General features: G+C 40.7%; 1 protein-coding gene across 1 annotated transcript; it reads left to right on the top strand.

Moving 5' to 3' along the window:
- The first annotated feature begins 7829 nt into the window (after positions 1 to 7829).
- Positions 7830 to 20217, top strand: ucmaa (upper zone of growth plate and cartilage matrix associated a). Its single transcript, XM_072563042.1, has 5 exons — positions 7830 to 7983; positions 8923 to 8988; positions 9068 to 9163; positions 16203 to 16301; positions 19305 to 20217. Exons 1-5 carry the CDS (start codon positions 7926 to 7928, stop codon positions 19400 to 19402), a joined length of 417 nt encoding a protein of 138 aa, XP_072419143.1. The 5' UTR covers positions 7830 to 7925; the 3' UTR covers positions 19403 to 20217.
- Positions 20218 to 21719: the final 1502 nt, after the last annotated feature.

The raw sequence follows: 21719 nt of genomic DNA, 5'->3' as shown, positions 1-21719 counted from the left end.
AGTGTGTATGTGTATGTGTGTGGCTGTCTTTGTGTCTGTGTATGTGTGTGTGTGTCTGTCTTTGTGTGTGTGTGTGTGTGTGTGTGTGGCTGTCTTTGTGTCTGTGTATGTGTGTGGCTGTCTTTGTGTCTGTGTGAGTGTGTGTATCTGTGAGTGTGTGTAGTTTGAAGGGGTAAGTTGCATGAATTAGAAATCCTTTCTTTTCACATGTGTAGAATACTGGGAAGTGAAAGGCAGGAAGTTATAGTTTGTTTGTTTAAATGATAGGATGGCAGAGTGTGTGGTCCCTTTAAGAGATGAATTGCTTTTCAAAGCTTGGAAGTATTTTGAAACTATGGGTCTGTAATCAGCTGTTGCGGCACAGATTGTTCCAAAATATAGACAAATAACAATTGGCTGCATGACTGGAAAACCTTAGGTTTGTTTTGTTTTGGTAACGAGCTTGAATCAGCCAATTAGTTTAAACCAAGCCCTTAGATACTGAAAACCTACCAAATTTAAATCTGGTGGTGCTGGCAACCTTGAACCAATCTGATTGTAAAGAAATTAACAGGTAATCAAGGATACAAAAGATGTGGGCATTTTGAAAATTGGGAGGGAGCCATCTGAAGAGATAAAAACTTTTCAGCTCTTGGGGAGAGGAAGAATACAACACTTATTCATAAAGGTATATGGTATTCTTAGATAATATTCCTGATGCCAGAATTCAGTGGTGAGAGATCTTCAGAATAGAAGAAATTACAGCTGAAGAAAAGCTGAAGAGGCAGGGGAGCATTTTGGAAGAAACCTTCTGTGTGAACTTTGAGAGACTAGGTTTTAATTTATTGTTTTCTTATTACTTGGATTTATAAAAGTGGGACTTGTACATTTGAACAGCATCCTATTAGGATTTAAGTCAGTAAGAGAATAGTCAGTAGTTGGGGGAATTGTTTGTTAGTAATTCTATTAACTTGTTCATTGTTGAAGTTAGATAAATAAATTGTTACTTGTTAATTACAGAGTGGGTGAAAGGATTTCATTTGACTTACCTCCAATCTGTTATAAAGGAGTAGTTAAGAGGTAGGGGGTACCCATTGTCACACATTTTTTTTACCAGATTGATGTGGGGTGAGCTTCTCTGGGTGTTTTTGGTTTTAATTATCAGAGGGGTGTCAACCTCCCCTTCATAACACACTGCTCTTGTTCAGTTAGCTGAGTGACAATGGATGGAGTTATCATCTTCTCTACTGAGAGACCAGGTGTGCTTTCTTTTGCCCTTAATCAGCCAAATTGGGTTTTTGTAGTTTCATTGGGCTGTTTCAAACATTCTCACATTTTGTCACAACTTTGGTAGCAGGGATGAAGGAGCAAATTACTGCAGATGTTGGAATCTGTACTGAAGACAACAAATGTTGGTGATCACAGTGGGTCAAACTGCATCCATGGAGAGAGGTGAAAACAAGGACTGCAGATGCTGGAAACCAGATTCTAGATTAGAGTGGTGCTGGAAAAGCACAGCAATTCAGGCAGCATCCACTCCATGGAGAGAGACCAAGTTAACATTTCAAATCTAGATGAACTTGCTGTGTCTCCATTGATGTTATCTGGTCTGCTGTGGTCTCCAGTATTTGTGTTTGAGGCAGTGAGACCTGAGTATTAGCACATTATTCCCCAATATATTGTGACACAGTACAGATATGTATTCTTGGAGTTGCTGTGTTTCAGGTGGGACTATAAAACTGAGACCCATCTGTCTGCTCAGGTGAATATCAGGGATCCAAGATGTCTTGCCAATATTTATACCTCAGCCACCACAAAGCAAACTGGTCTCTGAATGTTTGGAAAGAAAATATATTTTCCTCACATATTTTGGTTTCCTTTGAAGTAATGCAGCAAGGTTCTCCTTGATGGCTTTTTTGGTTTCACAGCTGTACTTTACTCCTCATGTCTGCTGAGCAGAAAATAAATGTCAGAGAACCCAATTCAAGACACATTGAGAGATCCCAAAGTTTAATTGCTCCACCATTCCTTCATTAACACTGACCTTGTTCCCTACCAGTGGAAATTTTCCTCTGCTGGTTACGTTCCCAAATCTCTCTCGGCCTCTTCTTGGCCTTTCCCTCCTTGGCTCCAGTCTGAGCTTCTCCTAGTTTTCTTGGCTCTGCTGTTCCTTCATTGGCTACATCCCAATTCTCTCCTGCCTTTAAGTTTCCTTCACAGGCTCTGTTCCAATACATTGCTTCAGGTTTTCTTCAGTTACATTTGCACAATTTTTCCTTTATTCTTTTATGGGGTGTGGGTGTCACTGGCAAGGGCCAGCACTTATTGCCCACCCCTAATTGCCCTGGAACTGAATGGCTCACCAGGCCATTTCAGAGGGTGGATAATATTCAACTACATTGCTGAGGGTCTAGAGTCACATGTAGGCCGGGCCAGATAATTGCAGAATCCCTACATTATGGAAACAGGCCATTTGGTCCATCAAACCCACAGCAATCCTCTGAAAAGCATTCTGACCAGACCCAACCCATCCCTGTAACTCCTACACTTCCCAATGGCTAAGCTTGTACAACCTAGTGGTGAACCTTGTCTAAGGCAGAGTCACGTAAAGGTTTGATAAACAGGGTATATTTATTGCATGATGTTAGCTGGTTATGTTTCATCTGAATTACATGAAAGTCTCTTGAGAGATCTCAGACTAGACATAAGAGTATGTACATATTGATTGTTTAGCTACATAGGACTGAGCATTAACAAAATCAGATATTGCTGGAAAAACTAAGTACCTGTGCAGAGAAAGCAGAGTTAACATTTGTGGCCTAGAACTGATTTTGAAGCTAGGAAAATGATGGGCAATTTAGCATAGCCAAACCACCTAACCTACACATCTTTAGAGTGTGAGAGGAAACCCACGCAGATACAGGGAGAACGTACAACTCCACACAGACAGTCACCCGAGGCTGGAATCAAACCTAGGTGCCTGATTTATGGGAGGCAGCTGTGTTGACCACTGAGCCACTGCTGCTCAACAGGTAAGCATGGCAGATTTCCTTCCCGCAGGGCACTAGTGAACCAGGTGGGTTTTTACAACAAATGATGTTGTTAGTCACCCTTATTGGGACTAGCCTTATACCCGAGAGCTAACGTTTCGGGCCCAGAACCAATTTGAAGCTTGGAAAATGATTTTCAGAACTGTTTGTAGCTAGAAAAAGGTTGGTGTTTATGCTGATGATTGGGGGGTGGGGGGAGTGAGAAAGAGTAAGTGATAGGTGGAGATGGAACCATGAGAGAGAGAACACAGTTGGGCGAACAAAGGGATGGGTTCAGGTCAGCATAGGAAAATGAACAGCTGCTAATGGGGACGTTAGCATTGAACTGTAACTGGAATCTGAACTCAAACTGTTTAGCTCCACCCATTTGTTTATATCATGATGGGTGCAGTTTATCTTATCAGTTAACCCTTTCAGTTACTAACCACATTATACAATACAGATGATATATCAAATAACCAGTTAATTCACAGATTACTGGAAAGACAGAAACTAGAATTGCATTGAAGGCAAAATGTCCTGAAAGGGATAATTGTATACCTGAAAGTTGCCACCCAGGTTGATAGGGTTGGTAGGAAGGCATATGATGTGTTAGCTTTCCACACTGTAAGTAATCTAATCTAATCTAATCTAATCTAATCTTTTATTGGTAGAGGGATTGAGTTTTGGAGCCATGAGGTCATGTTGCAGCTTTACAAAACTCTGGTGTGGCCGCACTTGGAGTATTGCATACTGATCTGGTTACTACATTATACGAAGAATGTGGAAGCTTTGGAAAGGATTCAGAGAAAGTTTACTAGAATGTTGCCTGGTGTGGAAGCCTTATGGGGAAAGGTTGAGGGACTTGAGGCTGGTTTTGTTAGAGGGAAGAAGGTTGAGAGGTGACTTAATTGAGACATGCAAGATTATCAGAGGGTTAGGTAGGGTGGACAGTGAGAGCCTTTTTCCTCAGATGCTGATGGCTAACATGAGGGACATATCTATCACCCCTCCATTTAAACCAAAGGACAGATATCAGGGGTAGTTTCTTTACTCAGAGAGTAGTAGGGGCATGGAATAGCCTGCCTGCAACCAGTAGTAGACTCGCTGACATGAAGGGTATTTAAATGGTCATTGGATAAAAATATGGACGAAAACGGAATAGTGTAGGTTAGATGGGCTTCAGATTTGCTCCACAGGTCAGCCCAACATCGAGGGCCGAAGGGCTTGTGCTGTGCTGTAATGTTCTATGTCCTTCAAATATTCCCTTTCTCTCCTCCGTTTTGTTAGTTAGTTAGTTAGTTACCCTGGTAAATTGACTGGCACCAGGAAATTACAGATTAACTAGCTTTGGGATTGTAGGCACATCTAAGAAATGATGATTTAGCTGAGGGAAATTTATTAGAGACAAAGATTTAGTCAAGCCCAGTGACAGTTGGCAATAACCTCAAAAAATAACTTGCAATGACATAGTGCCTGTAACATCACAAAATAACTCCTTGTTTTGCGCCTGCACCTTTTCCTTTTGACTCTTCTTGCATCTTGCATTACTAGCTAAAAAAGGGAAATGTCAGGTGTGCTGCCCTGTGTAACATTATTCTAGGATGCACACCTGAAAATGAGATGAATTGTCTGAACCAATATTCCTTTTAATTGCTGAGATATTATGGATGGAAACAAGGGCAGGGAAAGGATGACAACCGAGATTGTCAGAATGAGGACTCTCCAAGTTCAGGCTGCGAGACCTGGTAACGAGGTAACCCTACCCTGAGTCCTAATAATCCTGAAATAAAACGGTGCTGGAGAAACTCGGTAGATCTGGCAGCTCCTGTGGAGAGAGAAACAAAGTAAATAGATGGTTGAGGCTAAAACATTGAATGTTGAAGGAGGAGTTATAGTTCTTAGGACTGAAGGCGTGGGGGAAGAGTAGGAATAGGGTACTGAGTTGGACGATCAGCCATGATCATTGATTGGGGTAGCAGGCTTAAAGGGCTGAATGGCCCACTCCTGTTCCTATTTTTTTTTCCTCCATGTGTGATTTGGAGGGGAGCTTACAGGTGATATTATTTCCATGCATCTACTGCCTTTATCCTTCTAGGTAGTGCCCATGGGTTGGGAAAGTTCTGTCAAAGGGACCTGGGTGAATTTCTGCAGTTTGTTTGTAGATAGTACACACTGCTACTACTGAGTGGGGGCTGGAGACAGCAGTAAATGCTGAAGTTGGGCATTGAGAGAGTATGGGATTAGTGGAAGCTGGAGGATTAAAGACAGCTGAGCGGCAGGATACCTCGAGGGCCATCCACAGAGCAGTCACCTTGTAGATCGAGATGAACAATTACCAATAACCAGGCCTCAGTCTCACCTCCTGCAGCAGGCTGACATTTTCCACATTACTGCATTGCCAAGAAAACTGAACAAACCCATTGCCCTCAGTAGACAGTAAAGGCCTGTGTTCCTGGGCTGGATTTGAAATCAGGTCCTGAAGGGAAAAGTCCACCCAATCTCACACATACTTTCTCTTTTGCAGGAAGAGTGCATGCACAGTTTGCTGCAAATGATCCAGGTGATTACTGTGAATGCTCCATGATTTAATGAATGACATTAAAATAATTCAAACACCCTGTCATGTGCAAAAACAGAGTGCTAAAGAAACTTAGCAGGTCTGACAGCATCCATGGAGAGAGAGATAAACAGAGTTAACGCCCAGTGACTCTTCTTTAGACCCCATCCTCCCAGCAACCAGGTTGTGTTCTACACATTTAGAATGATTCAATATCTTGTCTTTAATAAGAAATGTGCAACGCTCCTGTCATTAATATCTGAGGTGATTTCGGGGATGGATCCACATTTTGAAAACGGTGCTGAAATTTTCGACTTGTTTTTCAGCAGCAGTGATGTGGCGTCAATATTATTCACTATGAAAAGGACTCAAATGTAAGGAATCTGGGAAAATTAACTCCACACATTTATTAATCATTCAACATTATCCATAAGGGACAGCATGGTGGCTCAGTGGTTAGCACTGCTGCCTCACAACGCCAGGGACCAAGGTTTGATTCCAGCCTCGGGTGACTGTCTGTCTGTGTGGAGTTTGCACGTTCTCAGTGTGTCTGCGTGGGTTTCCTCTGATTGCTCCGGTTTCCTCCTACAGTCTAAAGATGTGCAGGTTCGGTGGATTGGCCATGCTAAATTGCCCATAATATTCAAATTGTGTAGGATAAGTGCATTAGGCAGGGGTAAATGGAGAATGGGTCTGGGTGGGTTACTCTTCGGAGGGTCGGTGTGGACTTGTTGGGCCAAAGAACTTGCTTCCATGCTGTAGGGAATCTATGAAATAATTAGGTTCTTGGCAGCTGACTGTATACAATTTCAGATGGAAATATTATTAAGTTCTCTCTGTTGAAGGCTGAAGATAAATGTTTGAAAGAAACATATATTTTGTTTATGTCTAAGATAATATTTGACATCAGTTTGATCACAGTGAGATTTGATTCTGTGCTGGACTCCATTCATAATGTTGCTGATTTCACATTAGACTAATCTAGTCATAAGATCACTGAAGATTGTATCCAAGATTTTTGATTTGCAGAATTATAACAGTTTTGCTTGTTACTAAACTTTTTTAAAATTAATTTTGCATTCCTATTTTTAATAAAATCTCAGCACATTGTGATGGGGTGCTCCATTCAACATAATCATTATAAATTCAGCTTGTCTATCTCAGCCGGACTAAAATATATTTAACACTGGCTATTGATTGTCAATATCCACTGAAAACTGGTTAAGGGAAGGACATGCCTGAAGTGGAATTTAGAATTGGAGTTTAGAAGAATGAAAGATGACCCTCTTGAAGCACAGGCTTCTTAACGGTGAATATTGAGAGGTTGTTTTCCCTCATGGGAGTATGTAGGGAGTGCAGAGAGTTTCCCTCATAAATCCAGAGGGCATATTCTCTGAATAAAGTAGTGCCAATTTAAAACTGAGATGAGAAATGTCTTCTCTGAAGGTTGTGTTTGGAACTCCTTGTCACAGAGAGCTGTGGGGACAGAGTCCTTGTGTACAGTTAAAGCTGAGACTGATCGATTCCCCAACTGATCACGAATCTAGGATTATGGGGAAAGGGCAGGGAAGCGGACATTAGGAATGCTGGATCAGTCACTATCCTATTGAATGGCACAGCAGGCTTGAGGGGCTGAATAGCCTACTCCTGTTCCTATTTCTAAAAAGGGGCAGCACAGTGGCTGTGGGTGGCACTGCTGCCTCATAGTACAAGGGTCCCAGGATCGATTCCAGCCTCGGGCGACAGTCTGTGTGAAGTTTGCACGTTCTCCCTGTATCTGCGTGGGTTTCTCTGGGTGCTCCGGTTTCCTCCCACAGTCCAAAGATGTGCAAGTTTGGGTGAACTGGCGATGCTAAATTGCCCATAGTGCTAGGTGTATCAGTCAGAGGGAAATGGATCTGGGTGGGTTACTCTTCAGAGGGTTGGTGTGGACTGGTTGGGCCGAAGGGCCTGTTTCTACACTATAGGGAAGCTAATCTAATCTATAAAGGAACTGCTCACACTGGAAATCAGAAATTGCTGGAAAAACTCAGTAGGTCTGACTGCATCTGTGGAGAGAATTCTGGGAATGTTAACACTGCTTTCTCTCCACAGATGCTGCCAGAGTTTCTCCTGCAATTTCTGATCTTGTTTCTATTTCTTGTGATCTGAAGCATGTTTCTCGCTTTCGTGCCCTCACGGGGGCCAAGTTCCTGACTCTGGAGATGAAAGTGTTCAGAAGCCAGAACCCCGCCCCCGTCAGGTTGAAATGCCAGTACTCTGCCCCCCCTCTCTCTCTAACACATGTGGAATGTTCAAACTGCTTTCAGAAACTGACCCAATTCACGATTGTTCTGAGCACTGAGATCCCCGGGAAAATGAAATGGAAACAGTTTATTTTGCTTTCGTGTCTCGGGACCATCTTTATTCTGGGAAGTGAGTAAAAATTATTCAAATATCCCTGTACTCGGAAAACAATGCTGCTTTAGTTTTGCATGTTTTCTGTTTTCTAATCTTGAGTTCCAGCTTCTGTCAGAGACCGTCGAGAGAGACAGACAGACCGACATAGAAAGGGAGACAGACAGACATCGAGAAGGAGAGAGACAGATGGAGACAGACACAGATATAGAGAGAGAGGGAGAGAAACAGTCAGACATAGAGAGGAAGAGAGACAGATGTGGAGAGGGACAGCATAGAGAGGGAGAGAGACAGAGACATAGGGAGATTGATAGAGACACAGAGGGAGTGAGGGAGAGGGACAGACAGACATAGAGAGGGAGAGAGAGAGACAAATAGAGACAGACACACAGACATAGAGAGGGAGAGAGGCAGGCAAGCAGACCCAGACAGAACGTGTCCCCCATTTGCCGCTTGTCCAGAGCTCTCTGGCTCTGATGATTGCAATAACCTGGAATGATTGCAAACACAGTCAGAGCTTCTCTATGATACTTAACTCCCTTGGTCCTGGAATTTTACATGGGCACATTGCTAACACAAAACATTTACTTCTTAAACATGCGTTTCAGTAAAAGGTAAGAATTCAGAATGACGGAATTGCTGCTGTAAAACAGGAGGGCCGTCCCTGGGGACTGTTTATTCTCAATGTGCACTTGCTCGGTTTGGTGTTTTCATTAATACCAGGAGACCTGAAGGATAGTTTCCCTTCAGACAGGGCGAGAGGGGAGAGGGGAGAGGGGAGAGGGGAGGGGGGGGGGGAAGAGACAGCGGAGATACTGAATAAACTGTGCAAGTTTCTAATGGAAGCCCCCAGTATTTGAAAAATCTGACTGGCTGTCCTCATTGTCTTTTCAATGTTGGTAGTCTGTGCCTTTATCCTAATTAAATGTGTTTTTGTTTTGATTTTCTCCTCTGTAGTTCTCAGGGAGAGTGAAAGTGCCGCGGTGCCTATGGATAAAGCGAGCAAACCAGAAGACCAGGAACGTAAGAGGAATTTCAATACTGACTCAGTACAAGCCGCTTTTATTCGCTCCAATGAAAAGTCTCTTTATTGATTTGGCAGGAATGAAGAGGCAGGTTTTCGTCTCTGAACAGGACGCCTCTAATTTCTTTAAGCGACGTGCTAAGCGCTCGCCGAAATCCAGGGCTGAAATGATGGGTGAGTCTGAATTGTCAAAACTACAGCTCTACCCCCCTCCCTCCCCAATACACACACACACCCGCTGTCCCTCTGTCTCTGTACAGGCAGAGAGAACAGACGGAGGGGGAAAGAGGGAAGGGAGAGAGAGAAAGCGAGGGGAGATGGAGATGGAGAAAGAGGCAGAGGGGAGGGAGATAGATACGAGAGGGACGGAGGTGGGGGGGGGGGGGAGAGAAGGGCCGGTGGACTGCCCCGGTTAAACGGAGGAAGCAGCCGTTAATTGGGAGTGGGGAGTGCGCGGTGGGGAGCAGGAATTGATGTTTCTTGGGTCCTGTAAATGTTCCCCTGGGGCTCTGAGTTACAATTAACCAAAATAAAACTATCCAATATCCTGCAGGCCAGGGAGTGGAATATCTGGAGCTGGTCTTTGGTGACCCTACATGGGGATTGGGAATAGCTGGCCTGGGGATTCCATATAGTCCATTTCTCCCTGAGCTGAAACTCTGTGGGTGTGGGGTGGGGGAGATACAGAGAGAGAGAGTGTACTGTGGGTTAGGTTTCAAACAGAAAACTTCGAGCTTCTGAGATCCCGGCAGAAGCAGTTGTTAACAGGTGTCTCTGCCTTGGGAAACATGTTATTTCACTGTTTTTTGGATGAGTGGTGCTGGAAGAGCACAGCAGTTTCACTGTGCTCATTCTGGGAGGTATAGGACAGTCTGGAGTCAGGCTCCTTCACTGCCGAGTCCACCCAGATTTCACATTTATTGCAGCCTAGTCCAACCCAGGACCATTCGGGGTCTATCAATCTTTAGAATCAAAATCTTGACCCCCCCCCTGCTCTCCCTGCACATACTCTCTTGAGTCCGAGGCACTCTGAATGGTGCAATCTCCCTGTTGAAGGCAATTTTGGCTGCTTTAAAATTAAACCATTGTGCGTTGGCCATCAATTCTATCAGTCAGGAGATCTGTGAAACTCTAACGCCGGGAGGGAGTTAGCCTGGGGCACAGCGAGATTACAATAATCACAGGCAAAGTCGATAGCTTCTCTCTCTAACTGATTGTATTTTGCACTCCGTTTAGTTTAGCAATGATCAGATGCATAAAATGCAATAATATCTTGACAAACCAAAAAGCGCTCAAACTCCGCATTAGTAAATTGCTTTGGAGTGGGATATGAAATAACTCCATTTCCCGACAGTCCCAATATTTTCTTACCCTTGTGAAACCTCCGTAATAACCGGATGTTTCTGAATGTTAGGTCTCAAAAATAATTAAAAACGAGCTTTTTCAACCTTGAGAGCAGCCCAAAGTATTTTTTTTACCAGCGCCAGGTCGATTTGCAGGGGAAAGTGCTGGACAGACAGGAGAGGAAGGAATGAGCACGTTATTCCGACTGGGTGATTTGATTGATGCAGGAATGCTCTGGCTGGGACACCTGCAGCATTCCCTCCTCTTCAAAATACTGGGCTCATTTTACATTGACTGGAGCAGGCACAATTTAATATCGCACACAAACAAAATACACTTCCAAACAGACTGTGTACCTGAGTACTGCTACCTTAGACTAGCTTCATGGTGAAATTTAATCCGAATCTTCTGACTCCCAGGTGAATCCAGTACCAAACTCACAATCAGAGGAAAGGAAGACAAGACAGACGAGTTTCAGATTTTGTCTGACTGGAAAAGTTTGGGTGTAAGACCATTAGCAGCAAAAGTAGACCATTCTGCCCATCAAGTCTACTCCACCATTCGATGAGATCATGGCCAATCAGGTCATCCTTGACCCCACCTTATGGTTTTTCCTCATCATATATTTCTGAAAAGTTTCAAATCTTGGACCTTCCACACGTTAAGTGAACGTCATTATTTCTATGCCACAGAAACATGGAGTCTGTGAGAAGGAGCTTATTATTTCAACAATGTCTCTTTATGTGATAGTGCTAGATAATACAAGTTCAGAAACAAAACCGACTGGGCAGATGCACCTGCTACTGGTAAAGTTGCAATTGTAAAAGTTAACTCAAATTTCAGAAAACAGTCTTTAGGTAACTAGGGGATGAGCTCACAACACTGGTGGTTGGAAATTTAAATTAAATAATAATTTATACAATATTACTCAATAAATGGTCAAGAAAGTACTGGGTTGTTGCAAAAAAATCTGCTCAACTCATGTCATCTGAGGAAGGAAATCTGCTCTTCTTACCGTCTGGCCCTAACTGTCCCCTGAAATGGCCTAGCAAGTCACTCAGTTGTAACAAGTTGCTCCAGAATCACTTGATAGCGGAGCTCATGTACTTGCACCACGTGGACAGCAGCGGTTCAAGGAAGCAGCACACTACCACCTTCTCTAGGACAGGTAGGGATGGGCAACAAACACTGGCCAGCCAATGATGCCCAAGTATCAAGAATACATTATTTTAAAAAAAATCTGCTTGGATATTACCAGCTGCCCTGCCAGATCGATGTTCAGCTCCAATGAAATCAGTGGATTTGGTGATACTCCTTCTGTGCTACTGATGAAGACCAATTTCATGACCTGCTCTCACTCCATGTTACTTATAGTAATGTAAGAGGCCGTAAATCATAGTGAATTCAGCCAATTTCCTTGATTGTATCAAGGTACAAAATCCATTTTATTCAACACTGAACAAGTTTCAATCTTCAGGAGAACATTATACTCTAGGAAATTGAAATTGATTAGGATCCTGACTAGGTAGGCACTTGAAGTAACTTAATTCTTAATATTTGACTGCCTAATCAGTGATATTGGCTTAGCTTTTTTTTTTAACTGTTACATTGACTAAATCAATGTAATCTGAAGATTGATGCATCCGATACATTTAGGATTTAACAAATTAGCATTAGTTTTGTTTTTTAACCTTTAAATACTTTAATATCCTAAACATGAGTAATCTGAAATTATTTATACAAAACTTGGAAATAATGTTTTTTTTTAGTCTTTTAAAAAGTGTTTTATGGCAAATTAGTAAATATTAGATGTTCAGAGCTGCCAACTTTTCAGCAAACATGTTGACAGATTTCATCAGTCTGTGGTTACTCTCTGACCACTGGAAACTTTCACCAAATTTCACTCAATTCCGCACTAACTAATCCATTGTTAATCCTAATATATACAGTCTTTTTGTTACCATCTGAAAGGCCAATATTTAGCTTCCAAGCCCACATTAATTTCAGGTTGCCATGGTAATCAAGTTTGTTATCAGCATGGCGAATGATGTCTCTAACCCCATCAGGATTTCTCTCATAAAGACTCTGGCAATGGTTTTCAGTCCACAGCCAACATTAACAAGGAAGCTGAGACTTTCTTTGAGGTGCTTCGCACTGTCTGTAAGAAACTCTGCCAATTATTTTAACCTAATCAATGTTTCTGCTGAACAGTGAGCTTGTCACAACCATCTAGAATGTCACAACCATTCTATACTTAGCACAGGAGCTCTGAAGGACTGTTCGTGTGCCTAAGGGGCTCTTTCATGGCTGTATAGTAAAATACCCACCCATCACCTGTTACCGATTCAATATGCCATTAGCAACATCGCATATGCTCCTACAATCCATGAATGGCAGCTATTTCAAATGATGCATAGAGGTCTGGGGGAAAAAAAGTGTAACTATGGTTTATCTGTGGATGATTCTACTGTTGATCGCCATTTAATTCCATTTCCACGAGTTATCTTGCTTCTAAAATACATTTTCCTTCAAATCCTATGTATTGTTTAGGTTTTATTTTGAGGGCCATTGGACTTGGGCTGAAAGAAAATTTACGTCCATGCTCTGCCAATGCTATATCTGTGACTGGTTTGGATGAGGACTGGCAACAGTACAATAGGAGAACTCATTTCTTCTTGTGGAAAAGATTTTTGCCCCTCATGAATCAATATAAATTGGATACAATTGTAAATTTTAACAGTCTCCATATTTTCCTAATCAGCCTTTCAGAGACGTTATTGCATCTCTGGAGTAGTTCGGACTTGAAACTGGCCTCCTGGCTCAGAGGCAGGGACATTACCACTGTTCTACAAGAGGATCTCATTGAATCTGTTATGGTACAGAATCTGATTCATTCAAATTGAATGAGGCTACCCCTAAATTTTACCTTTAAATTGGGTTTGTAAATTATTGTAGTGCTTTAAACAAACTTAATTGAAATTCTTTGACATCTTATTGGGCTGGTATTCACATTTAGTTTTAATCCATGTTCTACTTTTTTAATGTGTGAACAAACATTTTAATTTTTGTTCCATGGGATGAGTGTGTTACTGGCTTGCCAGCATTTATTGCCCATCCCAGTTGCCTTTGGGAACGTGGTGGTGACTGTTGTGTATGTGGTGCAGGGACACTCTCAATGTTATTAAGGAGGGAGTTCCAGGATTTTGACCCTGCGATACTGAAAGTACAGTGATATATTTCCTAGTCAAGCTGGTGAGTGGCTCAGAGGTGAGCATTCCCATGTATCTGCTGCCATTGTCCTTCTAGGAGGTTTGGTGCATCTTGTAGATGACCCACAAGTAAATGTTTAAGGAGATGCATAGAGTATTAAACGTGCAAGTTGTTTTATCTTGGATGGTATTAAATCTTTTGAGTTGGAGCTGCACTGATTATTGGTAAGTCGGGAGTATTCCATCAGAGTCCTGGTTTGTAGGTGGTGGACAGCCTTTGGGGGAGTGTAGAGGTGAGTTAGTCACTGCAATATTCCTCACCTCTGACCTGCTCTTGTAGCCACAGAATTTATGTAGCTAGTCTAATTTAGTTTCTGATCAATTTTAAACATAGGATGTTGTTGGAAGATTCAATGATGGTAATGCAGTTGAATGTCAATTAAGGGAAGATAATTAGATTGTCTCCTGTTGGCGATGGTAATTGCCTGGCACTTGTGTGGCAAGAACGTTACATGCCACTTATCAATCAAGCCTGAATGTTATCTCGATTTTGTGCACAGACATGAACTGCTTCAGTATGTGAAGAATTGTAGATTATTCAATATTATCACCATCAGTAAAAATCCCCAGCATTAACTTTGTGATACAGGAAAAGTCATTGTCAAAGCAGTTACAATGGTTGGGCCTGCAGCATTACCCAGAGGAAGTCCTGCAGTGATATCCTGAGTGTGAAATGATTGACCTCTAACATCCACAACGATCTTCCGAAAATGATGGAGAAATTCAGCAAGTCTGGCAGCATCTATGAAGAGGAAACAGAATTAACATTTTAAATCCAGTGACCCTTCTTCAGAACTTGAGTTTCTTCAGCATTTTGTTTTGGTTTCGGATCTCCAGCATCCATAGTTCTGCTTTATTTTAACAAGCATCTTCCTTTTGTGCCCGGTATGACCACAACCAGTAACATTTTCCCAATTCCCATCAACTCCAGTTTTGCTAGGACTCCTTGATACCACACTCTGTTGAATGTTGCTTTGATGTCAAGGACAGTCACACTCACCTCACCTCTGGAATTCAGTGTTCTTAAGCATGTTTGAACCAAGGATGTAATGAAGTCAGAAACTGAATGTTTTAGTAGAATTCAAGCTGAGCTGTTGTGAGCAAGTTATTGCGCATTAAGGCTAGGCTGCTTGATTACACTGTTAATGACACCATACGTCACTTTGAGGATCAAAAGACAACTGATGGTACAGTTCATTCTGCTTTTTGTGGACATGACATACCTGGACAATTTTCCACCTTGCTGAGTAGATGCTAGTATTGTGGCTATACTGAAACAGCTGGGCTAGGGCCATATCTGGGTCTTTGCGGTATCAGTGACTTCAGCCATTTCTAATATTAGGTGGAGTGAATTGAACTGGTTGAAAACTTGCCTCTGTGATGCAGGGGACCTAAGGAGGAGGCCAAGATGGATCATCCACGTGGTATTTCTGGTTAAAGAGAGCTACAAATGCATCAACCTTGTACTTTACATTGGCACATTGGGCTTCCACAACATTGAGGAAGGGGGATATTTGTGGAGCCTCTGCCTTCTATAGTTTAATTATCTACCATCAATCATGACTGATTGTGACAGGACTGCAGAGCTTAGATCTGATCTGTTGGTTCCAGGATTGCTCAGCCTGATTATTGTATGTTGTTTTTATTTGTTTAATATTTTTAAAAAATGCTCATTCATGGAATGTGGGGTTGTAGGCTAGGGCAGCATTAATTGCCTATCTATGACAGTCCAAAGAACAATTAAGTAGGTAACTGTAGCTTCACCATTTTGACATCTTAGTTTTAAGTATGCCTGGTACTGCTCCTGACGTGCCCTCCTGCACTCTCCAATTACCAGGGGTCAGTTCCAAGCTTGATGTTAATGGTGCTGGGCCATGAAGTTACAGATTGTAGTTGAATACATGTTGACGGCTCTTAGTGCCTCAGAGATGTTCAGCTTTGAGCTGACAGATTTGCTTGAGACCTGTTTTCAGGAATGGCTTTGTTTTTGAGGCATTTTGACCATTTCAGAACAGTTAAGGATCAACCTGATTGTTGAGAGTCCTGAGTCACGTGGAGTCCAGCCAGTAAAGACATTTGTCTTCCTTGCTTTAAGCACATAAGGTGTAATTTTAAAGCAATCCAGTAGTTTCATGGCCAAACTGTTTATACTGAAACTATTCTGTTCAAAATCTAGATTTAGTAAATAAATTCCACCCAGATGCATTGGTTGGAACCATATTTCAATTTAATCACACAGGACCCCATAGATTTGTCTTGTCCAGTAACATCAGCACTACATCATCATTCCCCTCTCGTGTTTTATGCATTTGTTCATAATTTGCCACATTTCACGTTGATTTTCTAATAGATTTTTTTTAATCCAAGGAAGTCTCCTCTCAAAATGAAGTTTGTGTTACTTAATCCAGAAGCTCAATGTACAAAACCAGCATTAAACGAATTTTACCACGGTTAACGAACAATTTTAATTTACTATAGCAAAATAATCTCATTAGCATGCTTTAAAAGAAATGTTTGGATAATCATTGCCACAATTTGAAATATGTGCATTGGTAAAGACACAGAAGTCAACATATGTTCAAAAGTGATCTTCCCTGCAGCTGAAAACAGACAAAGGCTTGCAGCTGATGAACGAAGGAAGGAATATCATGAGGAACAGTTAAATGAATGGGAGAGTTTTGCAGAAGAGGAGCAAGATGGTAAGGATTCAGAGAAAACCTAAATGATGAGTAAAATTGGAGTACATTCAAAGTGAACTACGTGATGGCTTATGCAGTTAACTAGAAAAATACAAAATTCTCAAATCACAGAATTGCCATGGCACAAAAGGAGGCCATTTGGCCCATTGCACCTGTACTGGTTCTATTCCCTAGTGTTAATCTTCTACCTTTTCCCCATGTCCCTGTTCATAATTTCTATCCAAATAATCATCCAATGCCCTGTTGAATGTCGCAGTTGAACTCCTTTCCACCACGTGTCCAGGCAGTGTATTCCACACTGTCACTATTCGCTATCTGAAGTTTTGTTTTCTCACATCACCCTGGCTTCGTTTCCAGATCGCTGTAAATCTTTGTCCTCTTGTTTATGTATATTGCTAATTTTTAAAAAATCCTTTTTTTCTGTAATAATCTCCATAAGATCAGATTTTTTGACAGTGTGACATTGATCTGCGCTGAATGTTTGTTTGTTAAATTACTCTTTCTAACCTGCGTGGCAGGATCTCTGTACCGAAAAGGTGACTGGCAACTTACCATAAAATTATGTTGAACTGCTCCAGAGGCTTATTGCTCAACTGAGGGGTTCTGCAGAAAATAATCTTTTACTGAATTAGCAAGGTCTTTGAACGTACAATTGTCAAATTTACATGGCTAACTGCAAAAATTAAACCCAAAATACCTTTCTGATGACAATAATCAGGAGTTAATTCAAGCTATTATGATATATTCTTTACAAACTACTCAGTGCTTTGGAGGTAATGGTCAGAAACAAGTTATCCTTTTGGAACAGATTTATGAGATGGCAGACAGTCAATATTAACCTTAGTATTTTACTCCTGGAAAAAGGCTCATTTTAGAAACTGAAAATATTATTATTTCACGCCTCAGAGTAATAGGTCAAAAGTCTTCTCCACTCAGTGTAACAATCCTACATGAGATGTGTTTGAGATTATAATATCCAGAGTAGATAAAGAGGACTTCCCAAAGACATTTGATAAGGTACCACATAAGAAATTTTTACAGAAGAACTTGTGACATTAGGGTAAAATACTTTCTTAGATAGTGTTTAGCTCGCTAGGAAAAAATTAAGAGGCAAGTGTACAATTTTTCATTTTGGCAAAAAGCAAAGTACCCAGAGATTCGTGCTGGGGCCTCATCTATTTACACACTATATTAATAACTTGATGAAATTGCTGATAATACAAAAAATGCCTCTTGGAGCGCGGATGCATTGGCTTTTGGTTGACTGTCCTTTATGTTTGAGGTGTGGACAGTGAGGAATCTAGGGAGAACGTAAAATGAGGATGATAAAGTCCACAAATGATTACAGATAGAGAGTGGCCATAAAATTGAATAAAATTTGGGGAAACGTGAGATTGTTCACTTTAACAGGAAGAATAGCAAAGCAGAACATTAGTTAAAACACAGACTTACAGATTGCTGCTGTTAAGTGGTGATCTTGTACACAAATCACAGAACAGGAAGTTAGGGTAAACAGGAAAGCAAGTAGAATGTTGACCTTTATTGTAAGTGTGTGCATAATAAAAGTAGAGTAGTTATGCTACATCTGTGTAGGGAATTGGTGAGACCACATAAAAAGTACAATGTACAGTTTTGGTGTATTTGCTTAATACATACTTACAATAGAAGCTCAGAGGAAGTTCATTAGGATTTCTGTGATGAAAGGGTTTGTCTTATGAAGAAAGACTGGTTGAGCCCATTTTTATTTTTATTTTTTGCAACACAGGATCTTTAGCAGAGTAGAGGCTGAGGGGATGTCCTGAGATGGAAGTAGGTGGCCTTGGTGCTGGATCACAGGCTTAGTCGCACTATTGCGGAGGACTCAAAGAATTTGCAGTTTTCAAAATTGAAGTAATATTTTATTGAATTTAACCAGTTTATCAGGAGCACAGAACATTGAACCTTTTACAAATACCTACCATATATTACTTGAATTATGGTTGATCTTGTGTAAAAGTTGATCTTTGACTTTGTCCAAAATTTGCAAACTCTTTGGTTCTTATCACTCGCTTCCAAAGGCAAACTCAACCTTGTGCAAGCTGAATTGATAGAATTATAGAAAAGCACAGTGTTGAAGGTGACTGAACAACTCCTGGAGTCTGCAGATATACTATCAGCTCCAGTGGTGGCTCTATGTTTGGGGGTGGTGCTAATGGAGACAGACTCTGACCTGGAAACACTCTACTAGCAAGGTGACAAAGACAGGATTTCAATACCTCCAAAATAGTACTTGTGTAAACATCAACGACCTGCATTTTGACCAAATATTTAGCTGTAGCAACAACTTTTATATGACTAGGTGTATATTTAAGCTTTTTTTGAAGTTATCATATCAGAATGAAGAGCTTATGATACATTTATGGCTTGAATCATGAGGTTCCCACTGAGAGGGAAGTATATAAATATACATTCAGACCATGAATTGGTCTTCAAACTTACAACCATTATCTTATGTGATACTTATCATTGAACCTGCTCTCTAGTTCCACGTGTAGCAGTTTAAACACTATTTTAAACAGCACACAACTTCAATCCAATACTGAAAGCAGTAGGTGCATTCATTAAAACTACAGCCATCCATGAACAAGATAAAATAAAATCTTTTACTGACTATTATAAATCCATGTCATCCTCCTTTGGATGCTTTTATAATTTACTTCACCATGGAAGTGCAAGGTTGTGATATTTCTCCACTTTTTCATGAGTACAGTATTGCCAATGTACAATATTAAACCACAAACAGGAGATACCAGGGATGCATATACATTTTCTGGAAGTTAAACTATTTCATTGGTAGATATTGCTTCAGTTCAAATCAACAATCAGATAAACAATTATGCTGTTGATGTCTTTTACTTGCCAACAATAATTATTGAATAGCCCAAAAAATACAGTCTGAGCAAGAGCAAATCGTTAGCCAATTGTCAATTTCAATCTAATCCTTTTCTTCTAATTATTCCATAGAACAATATGAAAGGTCTCGTGAAAAGGTTGAGTCGTGGCGAAGTTGGCACTATGATGGTCTCTACCCTTCGTACCTATACAACCGCTACATTTATTAAAAGAATCCAGTGAGCCTCAGATTTATTAGTCAAAGGTGAAACTGCAGAATTTAATATAAGGCAACATCATGTACAGATTGGTTAGATTGAACAGATTTTGTGTTTTACAATCTCATTAAAGTTCTCTTCAAAGTGGCAACAGAAGGATGAAGAATCAACTTATGTTTTTGATTTATTAAGTGCAGCTTCTATAGGGCATAGCTTTGATAAATACTGTATGGCTTTCTTCAATGTTGTAACAAGTTCACAAAGTTGAAGCATTGCAACAAAATGTGAAAAATCTTTTGAATGAAGCAAAGAGGAATATTAAAATTGCATGTGGCAGTCTCCCATAAGTAACATATGTGCAGAATATCAGACTGCTAACAAACAGCAAAAGCTTTAAGCTATTAAAATCTTTTCCCATAGTTTAGGGTTTATTTAATCTAAGATTCCCTGTATTGAAGGATAGCTTTTCTCAGCAACAACCTCTATTTATCAAGCACCTTTATTGTTATAGAAAGTTCCATGGCGCTTCACAGGGATGTATAAAACAAAATTAGACACCAAGGCAAATATTAAGGGAAATGTCCAAGTACTTAATTGAAGAGGTAAGTTTTTAAACAAGTCTTGAAGATAGAGCTAGGAGGGCAGAGAGATTTAGGAAAGAAAACTCAAAGTGTAGGGCCCAGGCAGCTGAAGGTTCCCCTGCAATTCAAATATTTCTGCTGTATAATTTCCTTTTTACTATATAAATTTTAATTATGTACTTAAGCTGTACTACAACTGCATGCAGAATATTAAAAAAAGAACAGAATAAATAATTTTAATCCCAATATTTTTTGTTGGTAGAGTTTGTTAAAGGTTTAATAGTGACTTTTTAAACCACTAGTGTCAAGTTCCATAATTGGTGATTGAAGCTGACATTACTGAAGGCAAATATACTTTGCTTCTGTAAAACAAACTGAGTTAATCCATGAAACTTAAATATTGTAGTCAGCTCCATACATCGAGAACTCCAAGAAATTCTAAGGTTGCCAAGTCTCATGTTTGAGGTAAAAACAATGACTGCAGATGCTGGAAACCAGATTCTGGATTAGTGGTGCTGGAAGAGCACAGCAGTTCAGGCAGCATCCAAGTAGCTTCGAAATCGACGTTTCGAGCAAAAGCCCTTCATCACCTACTCTGGTTTTAATTAGGAGTTTTTAATGCTCGGAAATATCTTATGGTACACCATTTAACAAAAAACTCAGCAGAGTTACATGACATCAGCCACCTTTCTGCACTGAAATTCTTTCGCCCAATGTACATGTATCTCTACCCTTGAACCAGTTAGTTTCCAGAAAATAGTGGGATTCTTATTAACTTTGTCAAACACTGTAGTAACCTGTTTAAAACTGCAGCTACTCACCTATTGTCCCATAAGTCAATATTTGTAACCAAAACTTGAACGGCAAAAGGAGTTTCCAATAATCTGCAAAGCAACCCATGCATTAAAGCTCCTAACAACTGGTTAGAGGCCAACATTTCTGATGTGTACTGACTGAATTTGAACGAGATGTTCAGGTATATAGGAAATTGGAACAGAAAAAAGGCCAATTAGTGCTGGAGCTTGTGGTTTATTCAGTCAGATAATGGCTGATTAAGAATCTAACTCCTCACTCAACATCAAGTGTGATTTTCCTTTCACGCAGAGCTAACCTTTACTTTTGCAGTTACACCTGCACTGGACTAAAGTTTTTTTGTTTCTTTATCTTTGCCTTATGTTTTACAATACCTTTTGGTTTTAATCCCTGGCCTTCCATATTGCTCTGCCTGACTCTTATCCCTTTTTCAACAGCCTCAAAGTCCTGGTGTTTCCACCTTCTCCATTCCAATGAACAGTCAACATGAACTGAAAGGTTAAGTGTTTCTCTCTCCCTGACCTGCTGAGCTTTTCCAGCACTTCCTGCTTTTATTTTAGAATTCCAGTATCCAACGCATTTTGCTTTATCCTTATACCTTCCTTTGCCTCAGCCTATAAAATGGGGTCAGTTAAGCTTGGATGGTAGGTTTGTGATGTCAACACTGTGGGTTCAATTCCCACTCTCCTTCTCAACCTCTCCCCTTGCCTGAGATGTGGTGACTCTCAGATTAAACCACTACCAGTTGGAGATGTTACTATATCCCATTCGAGAACATTGGAGCAAGGTTGTTTAATGCCAATGTTAAGATCATACCCACTTGGATCTGAACTCCCCACACTACAAAAATTTTTTTTATCTCCCCTATCAAATCTAATAAACCTCCTAAACACCCGGAGGCTAAAAATCTTCAGTGGTGGGAGAAAGAATTTCTT

Source organism: Chiloscyllium punctatum, chromosome 44, assembly GCF_047496795.1.
Source record: "Chiloscyllium punctatum isolate Juve2018m chromosome 44, sChiPun1.3, whole genome shotgun sequence".
Classification (NCBI taxonomy): Eukaryota; Metazoa; Chordata; class Chondrichthyes; order Orectolobiformes; family Hemiscylliidae; genus Chiloscyllium; species Chiloscyllium punctatum.
Note: the sequence above shows the minus strand (reverse complement) of the source record. Positions and strands in the feature narration are given on the sequence as shown.

Bases quoted from the DNA above. Each gene is read 5' to 3' on its own strand.
- ucmaa (XM_072563042.1), top strand. From the start codon at position 7,926: ATGAAATGGAAACAGTTTATTTTGCTTTCGTGTCTCGGGACCATCTTT. The intron at 9,164-16,202 runs GTGAGTCTGAAT...TCTTCCCTGCAG, and splicing joins ATCCAGGGCTGAAATGATGG to CTGAAAACAGACAAAGGCTT. The intron at 16,302-19,304 runs GTAAGGATTCAG...ATTATTCCATAG, and splicing joins TGCAGAAGAGGAGCAAGATG to AACAATATGAAAGGTCTCGT.